This window comes from Lithobates pipiens, unplaced genomic scaffold (assembly GCF_037356315.1).
Source record: "Lithobates pipiens isolate NorthernLeopardFrog02 unplaced genomic scaffold, aLitPip1_a1.2 Scaffold_3, whole genome shotgun sequence".
Classification (NCBI taxonomy): domain Eukaryota; kingdom Metazoa; phylum Chordata; class Amphibia; order Anura; family Ranidae; genus Lithobates; species Lithobates pipiens.
In genome coordinates this window covers 48,182,724-48,196,117 of record NW_027507790.1, presented here as the reverse complement: position 1 = coordinate 48,196,117, position 13,394 = coordinate 48,182,724, and the positions used below count along the sequence as shown (strand labels likewise).

At 42.7% G+C, this 13,394-nt stretch overlaps 1 protein-coding gene across 4 annotated transcripts in view; it reads left to right on the top strand.

The window, feature by feature from the left end:
• The window catches only part of TOP3B (DNA topoisomerase III beta), a 138,930-nt gene extending 126,744 nt beyond the window's left edge, over positions 1 to 12,186 (top strand). For all 4 annotated transcript variants that reach the window (XM_077461634.1, XM_077461632.1, XM_077461633.1 and 1 more), the window contains 2 exons: positions 4,491 to 4,692; positions 11,258 to 12,186. In XM_077461634.1, the coding sequence (XP_077317760.1) occupies positions 4,491 to 4,692; positions 11,258 to 11,727 (672 nt within the window). In that variant the 3' untranslated portion in view covers positions 11,728 to 12,186. The remainder of the gene's footprint in view (positions 1 to 4,490; positions 4,693 to 11,257) is intronic.
• Positions 12,187 to 13,394: the final 1,208 nt, after the last annotated feature.

Sequence of the window (13,394 nt, the reverse complement as noted above, 5' to 3'; positions counted from 1 at the left end):
TCCAATACCACTTATACACCGATGACACCCAAATCTACCTGTCTATTCCTCACCTCACTCATTCAATCTCCTCACGCGTTACTAACTTGCTAACTGACATATCAGCATGGATGTCACACCACTTCCTTGAACTAAATCCCTCTAAAACTGAGCTATTAATATGCCCCCCTCCTTGACTTTTCCATAAAAATCAACAATGCAACCATGAGGCCCTCCCCTCACGCCAGGGTACTAGGTGTAATCCTAGACTCTGACTTTCACCCCCAAGTCCAGTCGTTGTCAAAAGTTTGTAGAATTCACCTCCGTGACATCTCTAAAAGTCTACCCTTTTCAACAAATGAAACCACCAAGCTCCTCATTCACTCCCTTTTATCTCTCGCCTTGACTATTGCAACTCCCTTCTCATTGGTCTGCCTCTCCATAGGCTATTCCCTCTTCAGTCTAACATAAATGCTGCTGCCAGATTTATCCATCTTACCAACCGCTCAGGCCAGTGTCACCGAAAAAAACGTAGAGAGGATGTTTTAGTTTTCATCCTCAATGGCTTTTGGTTGACCTCATCTCACCAGTCTGGGGCTAAGATCTAATTTTCTTTCCTGCCTACTCCTGGGACAGTGTCTAGCACTTTCTTCCCTTGTCACGTTGACTATGTCAGATTGAACTCTTGGGGTCTTGAGTGGTCTCAAGGGCATCTTAACGCCCTGGGGGCTATTTGGTATTACCATTTGGTTGTCTGGCCAGGCAACTTATTGTGGTCAAGGGTTTTCTTTTACCCTTGACCATTGCAGTTAGGGATTGTAGGCCTTGGGTCATCCTAGGTAGACTGGCTGGTCTTTTCTTGCCTTTTTTTCTGGGGGGTTCTTCCCGGGTGTTTTGTTTTGGGTTGTTGGTCCACTTTGTCAAGTTTCCACCTGTTATTGGTGGGTACTAGTTGGTCAGCATGTTGCTACCTTGGTTTTTTTTCCCCCTTGCCTGTGAAGTCATTCCCTTCTGACAGTGATCTTCTCTATCTAGGGCTGAAACATCTGGGTGATCCTTTGTGGTCTTACCTGGGTTGTGTTGGCAGGTTCACTAGTTTAGTAGGGGCCTAACCTTATTCATTCGAATTTGGGTGTTGATCCTTCAAGTGGTCCTTGGTTGAACTGCTCTTGGAGTCATGTTTGCATCTGAATTTGTGTGCCCACCAATGACCAAGAAAGAAAACAAATAAACAATATCTTCTGACGACCCATAAAAGCCACACCGACTTTTACCACTGTGCTACCTTGGCAACACAACAGCTAACACACTTCTGCCAGTGTTACTTATATCTTTAAATGTCCATGCAAGCAGCACTCTTTCTTCTTTACTAAAACCACAAGGGTTACTTAGTACAAGTCAAAACTACACCAGGCCTATGAAAGCTACCTTTTTTAAAATTTAGAGGGTTAATCCTATCACCATACAAATGTAGCAAGGGTGTGTTGAATACATCATATTTTGCACTCAAAGCAAACGTTGTAAACCAACATAACAAGTCTCTGGAGTCAATTCATTATCAAATGTATCCAGTATACATGCTGAAATGTCATTCACAGGTAACCGATAAGGGGATTACAGTACCCCTGCAGCCGCCAATTCCAATTGAGACAGTCTGCATACCCAGGAACTCCTAATCCACTACTGCCTTTCCTCAATCGCATTATTTTCAGCTTGGAGTACAGTCTCTCCCCGTTGCTTCTGCTTCCACCCTCCAAGCTGAGGGGGGGAGTGGGGGGTCTCAAGTGGGCTCAAGAGTCTCTTCATGATCTAGGGGAGCTATTTGGCTGTGCAAGCACCATATATTTTCTGGTGTACCTTGCTTACTGAGTTTTGGTGGTTTGGTTGGTCCCTTTCCCTGAATTGTTTTTGTTTCACATGTTATTGGTGGGTTCTGATTCATCAGCTTCTCACTTTTCCCTTTCCTATGAAGTACTTCCCTTTGGCAGTGACCACCCTAATCTGGATGTGGAACATCCACTTTATCATCTTTGCTCTTAATTTGGTTATGTTGAGAGCTTCTCCCATTTACTAGGACCCCTCTTAGTGTTTTTTTTCCTGTGTTACCCACCCCTAGGACTGCTTTTGAACATCATTACTATATTTAAATTCTTGAATGAAAAAATGTAGATTTTGAAACTGACCCTAAATTCTACTATTCGCTAAAAATAGCGTGAGGGCTTTCACACTGGAGCAGTGCACTTGCAGGACAGTAAAAAACAGTCCTGCAAGCTACATCTTTGCAGCGCTGTAGGAGCGGCGTATACACCGCTTCTAAAGCGCCCCTGCTCATTGAAAACAACGCCTTGCCAACGCCCGCCCACCCCAGTGTGAAAGTAGTCTTGGGGTTCATTGAGGGACGCGGAGCCCTACCTGTCAGTTTCTATTCAGACACTTAGTATGCTTTAACACAAAATTGAGGCATGCTAGGTATTGAAGGGGTTGGTTATACAGAGGGCTGACTTATGATGTTATTTACCAATGTTGGCACTATAACCCGCCTGTATCTGAATTTTTGGAACCCTCGAAGACACTCCAAGAAATGTATTTTATGGTAAGTGCAAAAATCCCATTTTCTTTTATTAAAAGAGGTATAGACTCTAGAGAGAGATATAATCTTGTCCCTGTACAAAGCATTAGGAAGACCCCATCTGTAATTTGCATTTCCATTTTGGGCACCAGTTCATAAAAATAATGTTGGGGAACTGTAGAGCGTGCAGAGAAGGCCAACTAAAATAATAAGGGGCGTGGAAGACCTCAGCTAGGAAGAAGAGATGATAGTGGTTTGGGGGGGGGGGGGGTGATATTATCACCAATCATTGATCCGTATAGCGACCTTGATGCAAAGTTTACTACCTTTTAAAGTAAAAAAGGACAAAAGTCACTTTTCATGTCTGGAGGAAAAAGGGTCTAACTTCTTCATATGGAAAGGATTTGTCACAGTAACGCTGTGAAAATATGGAATAGGCTCCCTCAGGAACTAATTCTAGCCAGCTCAGTTGATTAAGTTAGATAAAAGCTGGATCCATTCCTAAATGCACAGAATATAACTGGCTACCGACATTTATAAGTACCGTATATACTCGAGTATAGGCCGACCCGAATATAAGCCGAGGCCCCCAATTTACCCCCAAAAAAACTGGCAAACTTATTGACTCGTGTATAAGCCGAGGGTAAGACATGCCTGTCCATCCCTGTGTGTGTGTCCGTCCATCCCTGTGTGTCCGTCCATCCCTGTGTGTCCGTCCATCCCTGTGTGTCCGTCCATCCATCCCTGTGTGTGTGTGTGTCCATCCATCCATCCATCCCTGTGTGTGTGTGTCTCCATCCATCCATCCATCCATCCATCCCTGTGTGTGTGTGTCTCCATCCATCCCTGTGTGTGTGTGTATCCATCCGTGTGTGTGTGTGTGTGTGTGTGTGTGTGTGTGTGTGTGTGTGTCCAGCCTACCTGTGTCCCGAGCCTTTGTCCCGAGCCTCCGTCCCGTGCCGAGCCTCCTTGCCTCCGTGCCTCGCCGCCGTGCCTTGCCTCCGTCCCGTCCCGTCCCGTCCCGTGCCGTGCCTTGCCTTGCCTCCGTCCCGTGCCCTCTTCGTCGGCGCCTCGGCGGCCATTGTAAAATTCAAAAGCTGCGCCGCCGCCTTCGCCTGTGATAGGCGGAACACTGAATTTCCCAGCAGCCTGTGTTCCGCCTATCACGTACATCGTATCATCCTCGTCCGTAGTACGAGGATGATACGATGTCCGTGATAGGCGGAACACAGGCTGCTGGGAAATTCAGTGTTCCGCCTATCACAGGCGAAGGCGGAGCCGGAGGCGCGGCTTTTGAACTATAGAATGGCCGCTGTCTGTCTGCTCGACACGCTGATCGAGCGGGCAGACAGCGATGACTCGAGTATAAGCCGAGGGGGGCACTTTCAGCCTCAAAAAAGAGGCTGAAAATCTCGGCTTATACTCGAGTATATACGGTAAATATCCAATTACCTAAGGCATGGGTCTTCAAACTACGGCCCTCCAGTTGTTCAGGAACTACAATTCCCATCATGCCCAGTCATATCTGTGAATGTCAGAGTTTTACAATGCCTCATGGGATGTGTAGTTTCGCAACAGCTGGAGGGCTGTAGTTTGAGGATCCCTGACCTAAGGAGATCAGGAAGGATTTTTCCCCCTTTTGAGCAAATGGAATCATTCTTTATAAGGTTTTTTGACTTCCTCTGTGGGTATAGGGTTCTGTTTATAGGGGTTTTCAATTTATTCATACATTTTGGTTCTGTTGGTTGAACTTGATAGACTTGTGTCTTTTTTTTTTTTTTTTTTTTTTTTTTTGTTAACCCTACTAATTATTTAACTATGTCATTCATTCCTTTTAATCTTGAGGGATAGAGATGTTTGAATAGCAGATGTTGATGTGTTGTATTTATTTTATTTTGTTATCATTGACCAGAATGTCCATAATTATATCTTCTTCTGCCAGGCTAAGCCCAGTCGACTGCATTGCTCACATTGTGATGAGACGTACAGCCTTCCTCAGAATGGGACTATAAAACTTTACAAAGAGTTGCGATGTCCACTGGATGACTTTGAGCTTGTGTTGTGGTCTTCAGGTTCACGAGGGAAGAGTTACCCACTGTGCCCTTACTGTTACAACAATACCCCATTCAGGGACATGAAAAAAGGTTTGTTTTGCATCTACTTACAGTATAGTCAGAGTCCTGTCCTGCTGATTCTTTCGACTTTACTCTCTCTCTCTCTGCTAAAAAGCAGCTAAGCTTAAAGTGTTACTAAACCCACAACAGTAAAATCAGTCTGTATATGCAGTAAAGCATGCTTGTTATACTCTCTGTAGAACCTAAGGGGTTAATCCTCTGCATTGTGTAAATAGGCTGTTTGATCCTGTCTCCTTTGATCCTCCCCTTCTTCCATCAGCCCCTAATTATTTCCTGATATTACAGAGCTCAGGGATAAACTGTACATGCTCAGTTTTGTGTGTATTGCTATAGTTTGTATGGGAAAGTGTATGTGATCAGCACAGGGCCAATCAGCACTGTCCAGACAGAGGGCCCGGGGTCCTACATTCCTATAGAACACTCATGGGAGAATGAAAACTCCTCTTACCAGACTTAACCAGACACTAATAGAAGTCACAAGACTGCACTAACTGCTGATGAGAAAATGTATTTAGCAGTTTATTTTGTAAAACTATTGCATTTCCATGTTCTGTGTACTGTGGGAGACCAGATATAGTGAATGCAGGTTCCTGGGTTTAGTAACACTTTAAAATATAAATGATCGGTTCGAAAAGCATTTACCAAAATAGGTATATAAACCTTCCTATACTTAGACAAGCACATGATTTTTGATATTGTCATTATATACTGTATGTGGCAAAGCATTGTAGAATCTATTTTGCCTGTACTCACCCATTCAGGGCTAACAGTGTGTATACCCAGTATAGAATGTTAAGTAGCTGAGCCTTCATGGGGGAAATTTGATTGGCTAGGATAGATTTTCCCAGAGTTCTCCTTTTTTCCTTAAGAGAGCCAGTCTCCATGGCACATCCCATGTTTCTTTATAGGAACAAGCTTGCAAGTTTTTTTAAACAACCTCTCATTAGAGCAGCAGTTCTGTGGCTGGGTTGTGCGGGCACAGCTGATTCCTCTTTACCATCTTAAACTGAACTCCAAAACACACATTTTTTTTTAGCTACAGTATCTCACAAAAGTGAGTACACCCCTCACATTTTTGTAAATATTTTATTATATCTTTTCATGTGACAACATTGAAAAAAATTACACTTTGCTACAATGTAAAGTAGTGAGTGTACAGCTTGTATAACAGTGTACATTTGCTGTCCCCTCAAAATAACTCAACACACAGCCATTAATGTCTAAACCGCTGGCAACAAAAGTCAGTACACTCCTAAGTGAAAATGTCCAAATTGGGCTCAATTAGCCATTTTCTCTCCCCGGTGTCATGTAACTTGTTAGTGTTAAAATGTCTCAGGTGTGAATGGGGAGTAGGTGTGTTAAATTTGGTGTTATCGCTCTCACTCTCTCATACTGGTCACTGGAAGTTCAACAGGGCACCTCATGGCAAAGAACTCTCTGAGGATCTGAAAAAAAGAATTGTTGCTCTACATAAATATGGCCTAAGCCAGTGATGGGGAACCTTGGCACCCCATATGTTTTGGAACTACGTTTCCCATGAGGCTCATGCACTCTTCAGTGTAGCTGAGCATCCTGGGAAATGTAGTTCCAAAACATCTGGGGTGCCAAGGTTCGCCATCACTGGCCTAGGCTATAAGATGTTTTCCATGACCCTGAAAATGAGCTGCAGCACGGTGAAGACCATACAGTGGTTTAACAGGATAGGTTCCACTCAGAACAGGCTTAGCCATCGACCAAAGAAGTTGCGTGCACGTGTTCAGCATCACATTCAGAGGTTGTATTTGGGAAATAGATATATGAGTGCTGCCAGCATTGCTGCAGAGGTTGAAGGGGTGAGGAGTCAGCCTGTCAGTGCTCAGATCATATACCACACGCTGCATTAAATTGGTCTGCATGGCTGTCGTCCCAGAAGGAAGCCTCTTCTAAAGATGATGCACAAGAAAGCCTGCAAACAGTTTGCTAAAGACAAGCAGGCTAAGGGCATATACTACTGGAACCATGTCCTGTGGTCTGATGAGACCAAGATAAACGTATTTGGTTCAGATGGTGTCAAGCGTGTGTGGCGGAAACCAGGTGAGGAGTACAAAGACAAGTGTGTCTTGCCTAGCTGTCAAGCATGGTGGTGGGAGTGTCATCGTCTGAGGCTGCATGAGTGCTGCCGGCACTGGGGAGCTACAGTTCATTGAGAGAACCATAAATGTGACATACTGAAGCAGAGCATGATCCCCTCCCTTGGAAAACTGAGCCGCAGGGCAGGATTTCAACATGATAATGTCCCCAGACACTCCAATACGACTGCCTTGCTAAAGAAGCTGAGGGTAAAGGTGATGGACTGGCTAAGCATGTCTCCAGACCTAAACACTGTTGAGCATCTGTGGAGCATCCTTAAACGGAAGGTGTAGGAGCGCAAGGTCTCTAACATCCACCAGCTCTGTGATGTCATCATGGAAGAGTGGAAGAGGACCAGTGGCAACCTGTGAAGCTCTGCCTAACTCAATGCTTAAGTGGATTAAGACAGTGCTGGAAAAATATGGTGGTCACACAAAATACTGATACTTTGGGTCCAATTTGGACATTTTCACTTAGGGGTAAACTCGCTTTTGTTGCGAGCGGTTTAGACATTAATGGCTGTGTGTTGAGTTATTTTGAGGGGACAGCACATCATGCTGTCACATGAAAACATAGAATAAGATATTTACAAAAATGTGAGGGGTGTACTCACTTTTGTGAGATACTGTATATTCAATAATATGTTTTTAGATGAAAGCAGTGTAAGTACCTGAATTTGTGATATCAGCCTTTTTGAACTGAGATGCAGCACAAGGAACCAATTTAACTGTGCTGCATTGCAATGATTATTATAATAGCTCATCATTCAACTGCTTTGCTTTTCACAGTCCAGGCAGGGAAAGGAAATTACCTTTTTTACTTTTGTACTTCTATATTTTTATTGTTTAAAAGTGTTTCTAAAAGCAAATAAAAAAAAAATGTAAATAACAAACGTGTTATACTCACTTTCTCTGTGAAATGGTATTGCACAGAGCAGCCCGGAACCTCCTCTTCTCGGGTCCCCTGCCGGCGCTGTCCTCTCTTCTTTAGTGTCTGCCCCCATAGCATTGCTTGCTATGGGGGCAAACCTGCAGGCTCGCATCCAAGGCAGGTTGTGTGTGTCCATAGGCACACCTAGAGTGGCTCAGACCCACAGTTATTAGGTGGACTAACCCTGTAAACTGTGGAACTGTTTTAAATAAAATCTGTCTAGGATTTTTTTCACTTCTTAGAGACACAATAGATACAATAGAAATCTCCTCAAAGTGTGAGAAATTCCCTCTTAAACACTGGTCATCAGAAAATGTGTCCTGATAAGACCATTTCACCTCACCTTCTGTTACAGTGGCAAATGTACCATTTTGAATTTTCCATAATTTTCTATCCAGCTAATAATGGTCACTAGGACAGATAGAAAAGGTAGATCCCCTAACTGGCACACACACACACATTCTGAAAGGGTTTGTGACCATTCCCTGCCCAATCCAGAACTTAAAAAAAGCTTTGCCTTTAGATATATTTTTATATAAATTGTCTTGTCTGTGTGTATGACAAATATAGTGGGCCAAACAGTATTTGATCCCCTGCAGATTTTGTAAGTTTACCCACTTACAAAGAAATGAAGGGTCTATAATTTTTTTCATAGGTGTATTTTAAATGATAATGACAGAATATCAACCAAAAATCCCGGAAAACACATAATGCATATGTTATAAATTGAGTTGCAGTTCAATTCGTAAAATAAGTATTTGATCCCCAAGACTGACTTAGTACTAAGGGCTCTTTCACACGGGGCGGATCCGTGCTGATCCACCCCGTGGACAGCCACTTGCTCAGCAGGGATTGCTCCGTCGATCCCCACTGAGCAGGAAGATGACAGGTCCGTCTCTGCGCACTGCGAAGGGATGGACCTGTCAGAGCGCCGCTCTCCCCTATGGGAGATTGGATGAGGACAGACCATAGAGTCCGTAACGCGATCCGATGACGACATCCGACGCTCCATAGACCTCTATGGAGCATCAGTTCAGGTCCACCTAAAAAACTGACAGGCGGACCTGAACGGATAGGTCATGTGAAAGAGGCCTTAGTGGAGAAACTTGAGGAGTGGAGAAAACATGACTTAGTACTTGGTGGAGAAACGCTGTTGGCAAACACAGAGGTAAGATGTTTCTTGCAGTTGGTTACCAGGTTTGCACACATCTCAGGAGGGATTTTGGTCCACTCTTCTTTACAAATCTTCTCTAAATACTTAATGTTTTTTTGGCTGGCGCTTGGCAACTCGAAGTTTCAGCTTTCTTCATAAATTTTCTGTAGGATTAAGGTCTGGAGACTAGCTAGGCCACTCCATGACCTTAATGTGCTTCTTCTTGAGCCACTCCTTTGTTACCTTGGCAGTGTGTTTTGGGTCATTGTCATTCTGGAAGATCCATCTTCAGTGTTCTGGCTGAGAGAAGAAGGTTCTCGTCCAAGATTTTACACTACATGGCCCCGTCCATTGGCTCCCCAATGCAGCAAAGTCGGCCTGTACATTTAGCAGAGAAACGGCCTTAAAGCATACTGTATCCACCTCCATGCTTGACTGTGGGGATGGTGTTCTCAGGGTCATAGTCAGCATTTTTTTTCCTCCAAGGCCGAGGGTGATTGATGGTTATATTCTGTATTCTTTCCATTTGCGAATAATCGCTCAGTTGTCTACAACCTTGTCCCTGATGTCCTTTGACAGCTTTTTGTCCATGATGGTGAGGTTTGAATGGAAGAAAGAGATTCTGTGGACAGGTGTCTTTTATACACATAACAAGTTGTTGTTAGGAGCACCTTCTTAAATTGACAGGACTAATCTGTGTACCACATGAGCACATACTGTAGCCAATCTGTGGGAGCCAGAATTATTAATTGTTGTTATTAATAATTTGCACGGTTGTCGGATTACCGTATATACTCGAGTATAGGTTGATCCGAATATAAGCCGAGGCCCCTAATTTACCACAAAAAAACTGGGAAAACTTATTGACTCGTGTATAAGCCGAGGGTGAGACATGCAGCAGCTACTGTTACAGCTTAAAAGAGTGGAAAAGAGGGTCAACAATGCCCATCTGCAGCTGCATACCTCCCTGTGTCCATCCCTGTGTCCCGTCCATCCCTGTGTCCATCCCTGTGTCCCGTCCATCCCTGTGTCCTGTCCCTCCCTGTGTCCCGTCCCTCCCTGTGTCCATCCCTGTGTCCCGTTTATCGCACCCTACCTGTGCCAATCTGCAGCCTTCTGCAGCCTCTGTGTGCCATGCCGCACCTCTCCTCCTCGTCTGACAGACGGCGGCCATTCCACTGTTCAAAAGCCGCGCCTCTCTGTCTGTGATAGGCGGAACACTCAATTTCCTAGCAGTCAGTGTTCCGCCTATCACGGACATCCTCTCATCCTCGTCCGTAGTATGAGAATGAGCGGATGTCCGTGATAGGCGGAACACTGACTGCTGGGAAATTGAGTGTTCCGCCTATCACAGACAGGGAGGCGCGGCTTTTGAATAGTGGAATGGCCGCCGTCTGCCTACCTGATCTGCGTGACTCGAGTATAAGCCGAGGGGGGCACTTTCAGCCTAAAAAAAGGGGCTGAAAATCTCGGCTTATACTTGAGTATATACGGTACATATGATTTATTTGGATATTTTGCACTGGTCAGTAGGCATAATGATGAGAAATGAGTATGGCATATTTGCACTTTATTAGCTTTATATTTTAGAATTTATTTGAATATATATAGCTAAATTCTCTGCATACATAATTCTTTGCACATTATCGAATACTGCATTATTTGCACAGCACTTTGCACTTTTAAATATTTGTTTACATTTGCACAATATCTTTGCACAGTATATTTGTATATTTACACAGTGGTCAATATAGTTTGATGTATGCTGGTAAGGGAGTTCTAGCCATTGTGGACTCATGTGAATCACCTATAGCTTGAGTAGTTAATTAAATAGAAAATTGATTTGAGCGCACCATTGGATATAATACAGAATTATTGTTAGTTGGTAGGGAATCAAATACTTATTTTACTCACTGAAATGTAACTCCATTTATAACATTTGTATTGTGTTTTTTTTCTGGATTTTTGGTTGCTATTCTATCTCTGTCATTTAAAATTCACCTATGATAACAATAATAGACCCTTCATTTCTTTGTAAGTGGGCAAACTGTACCTTTGTAATACGGTACAGTAAATGTGCTTTTTTATAGCCCTTCTCAGTGGAAGAGTATTGAAATTTTAAAAATATAACTTATCCTGTACATGTTTTTTATATTGGCTGCTGTTGATTTGCTGCCTGATTTACATACACAATCTGCACTACAGAAGTTATAAATTCTTATATGGAATATATAAATTCTTTTAGGTGAACTGTATTACCTGAAAATGGTGTAGTTTAATTTTTGATGCAGTATTGGCAAATGTGTGCTTATATGTCTATTTGACCTTCCTGCTGTTATATAACTAGTAATCTTTCATTTTTTTCTTTCTTTCTCTGTTTAGGAATGGGGTGCAATGAGTGTACCCACCCTACATGCCAGCATTCCCTAAGTATGCTTGGCATTGCACAGTGTGTGGAATGTGAGAATGGAGTGATGGTCTTGGACCCCACGTCTGGTCCTAAATGGAAGATGTCTTGTAACAAGTGTAATGTCATGGTGCACTTCTTTGAGAATGCTCATCGAGTTCGGGTGTCTGCAGATACCTGTGAGGTGTGCGATGCTGCACTTGTCCTTGTAGACTTTAACAAGGCTAAGAGTCCATTGCCTGGAGATCAGACACAACATACTGGCTGTGTGTTTTGTGACACAATCTTCCAAGACTTGGTTGAACTTAAACATGCCACTATGAGACACCCAATGCACAGAGGGGGGCAAGGAAGAAAACAGGGAAGAGGGAGAGGTAGAGGCCGACGAGGCAATCCTAAAAAACCCAAGGACAAAATGGCTGCTTTAGCAGCATACTTTGTATAACATGATCTTTGACATGTTTAATAAAAATTTATCTTAAAAAATGTGTGACTAGAACTTTACTGGGAACTGACAAATAGTGGGGTATGGTCTGAAATAAAATGTTTTAGGTTTCTGTTCAGATGTTTGGATCGTGGCTCAGATTTCTAGCCTATGAACTTCAGCTATAAAAAAAAAAATGGTGTTCAGTACTGATGTTTGATTTCATGTTAGCATTTAGGTCTGTTGAAAAGCCAAATTCCTGACGAAGCTTTTTGTTTTTAATAGATGAGAGGAGGGTTTAGAACCTCTGCCAGCTGTTTATTTTTGGGTTCACTATCAGAAACCACCTAGTTCTACTTCCTGTTCCTGTGACACTACCTTAATGAGCAATTTCTCCAATGATGACATAGACAGCAAAAACATCCCTGCCAGGTTCTAAATGTCCTAATCTATACAATACAATAAAAAGTTTATTCTTGAGTTGAGTTTTAATTAAAAGTCCTGTTAAAGTGTTACTAAACCAAAATTTTTTTTTTTAGCTTAATGCATTGTTTGCATTAAGGTGAAAAACATTTTCAGTTTCCCTGTACACAGCATTCAAGCAGCTCTTGCTGCTGTCAATCAGATGCAGCAAGGAGGAAGTGGGGGGGGGGGTCGGGCCTAAGTCCCACTGTGTAAGTCCATGGAGAGTGCGGCTCTGTAGATGCACAGGTCGGGAGCACAGAGACTACGCTCTTTCCATAGTCAGCAACTGGTTATGGTAGTCACTCAAAAGAAGAAGAGGACCCCAGAAGAGGATCATCGGACCACTCTGCAATACTACTGCACAGAGCAGGTAAGTATAACATGTTTGTTTACCATTGATTTCAAAGTTCGGCCAACCAAGCCTTCAATTTCACCTCATGTTGCTACTATAATTTTTGTGGCTGGGAATCTTCTTTTCTTTCTGGGAATTTTCTTTTCTTGCACATGCACATTTTTTATTTGATTACATTTCTCACATGAGTCTCCCATCATTGATTAGAAAATCATTTGTTTTACAATAAATTTCCAACATGTACGATTACTCAAATGCACTAAAATCGGCTGTTGCTGTAGCCCACTAATGGTGTGAGATACAAACGAAAATTCTTAGATAAGATTTTCGAAAGAAAATTCTTTCAAAATTCGACCCATGTTAGGGACTGCCTTATGCTGACCATACACTATACAAAAAATCGGCCGAACCCATTTTAGAAAAATGAACATTCGGCCGTGAGCGAAAACAATAGTGCCATCATGTAATGACCAATAAATCGTTCAGTGGACATAAATTAATGCATTTTTTTTATTTTATTTTTTACCATATACCTAGTGCAGACATTTCGGACAGGAAACACATTAACCTTTCAATTTATCGTTTGTTCGTCAGAAAATTTCCAAACTTGTCCATTGTTTTTTTTGGCTCAAAAACGTCCCAACGATTATCGATTTTGTGCCCATTAACTGGCTGAAAAAACTAACGTACTGTGTAAATAACTGAATTTTGGCCGATTTTTCATATAGTGTATGGCCAGCATAAGTCTGCATGTATGAGAAAACTGAATGCTTCAGAAGGTAACAAAACATCGTTTTCCATCCTGACATTGTGAAGGCCTGAAACAAATAGGTCCTAACTTCTAAATGCTCTAATTTGTAACAGGCTGGAT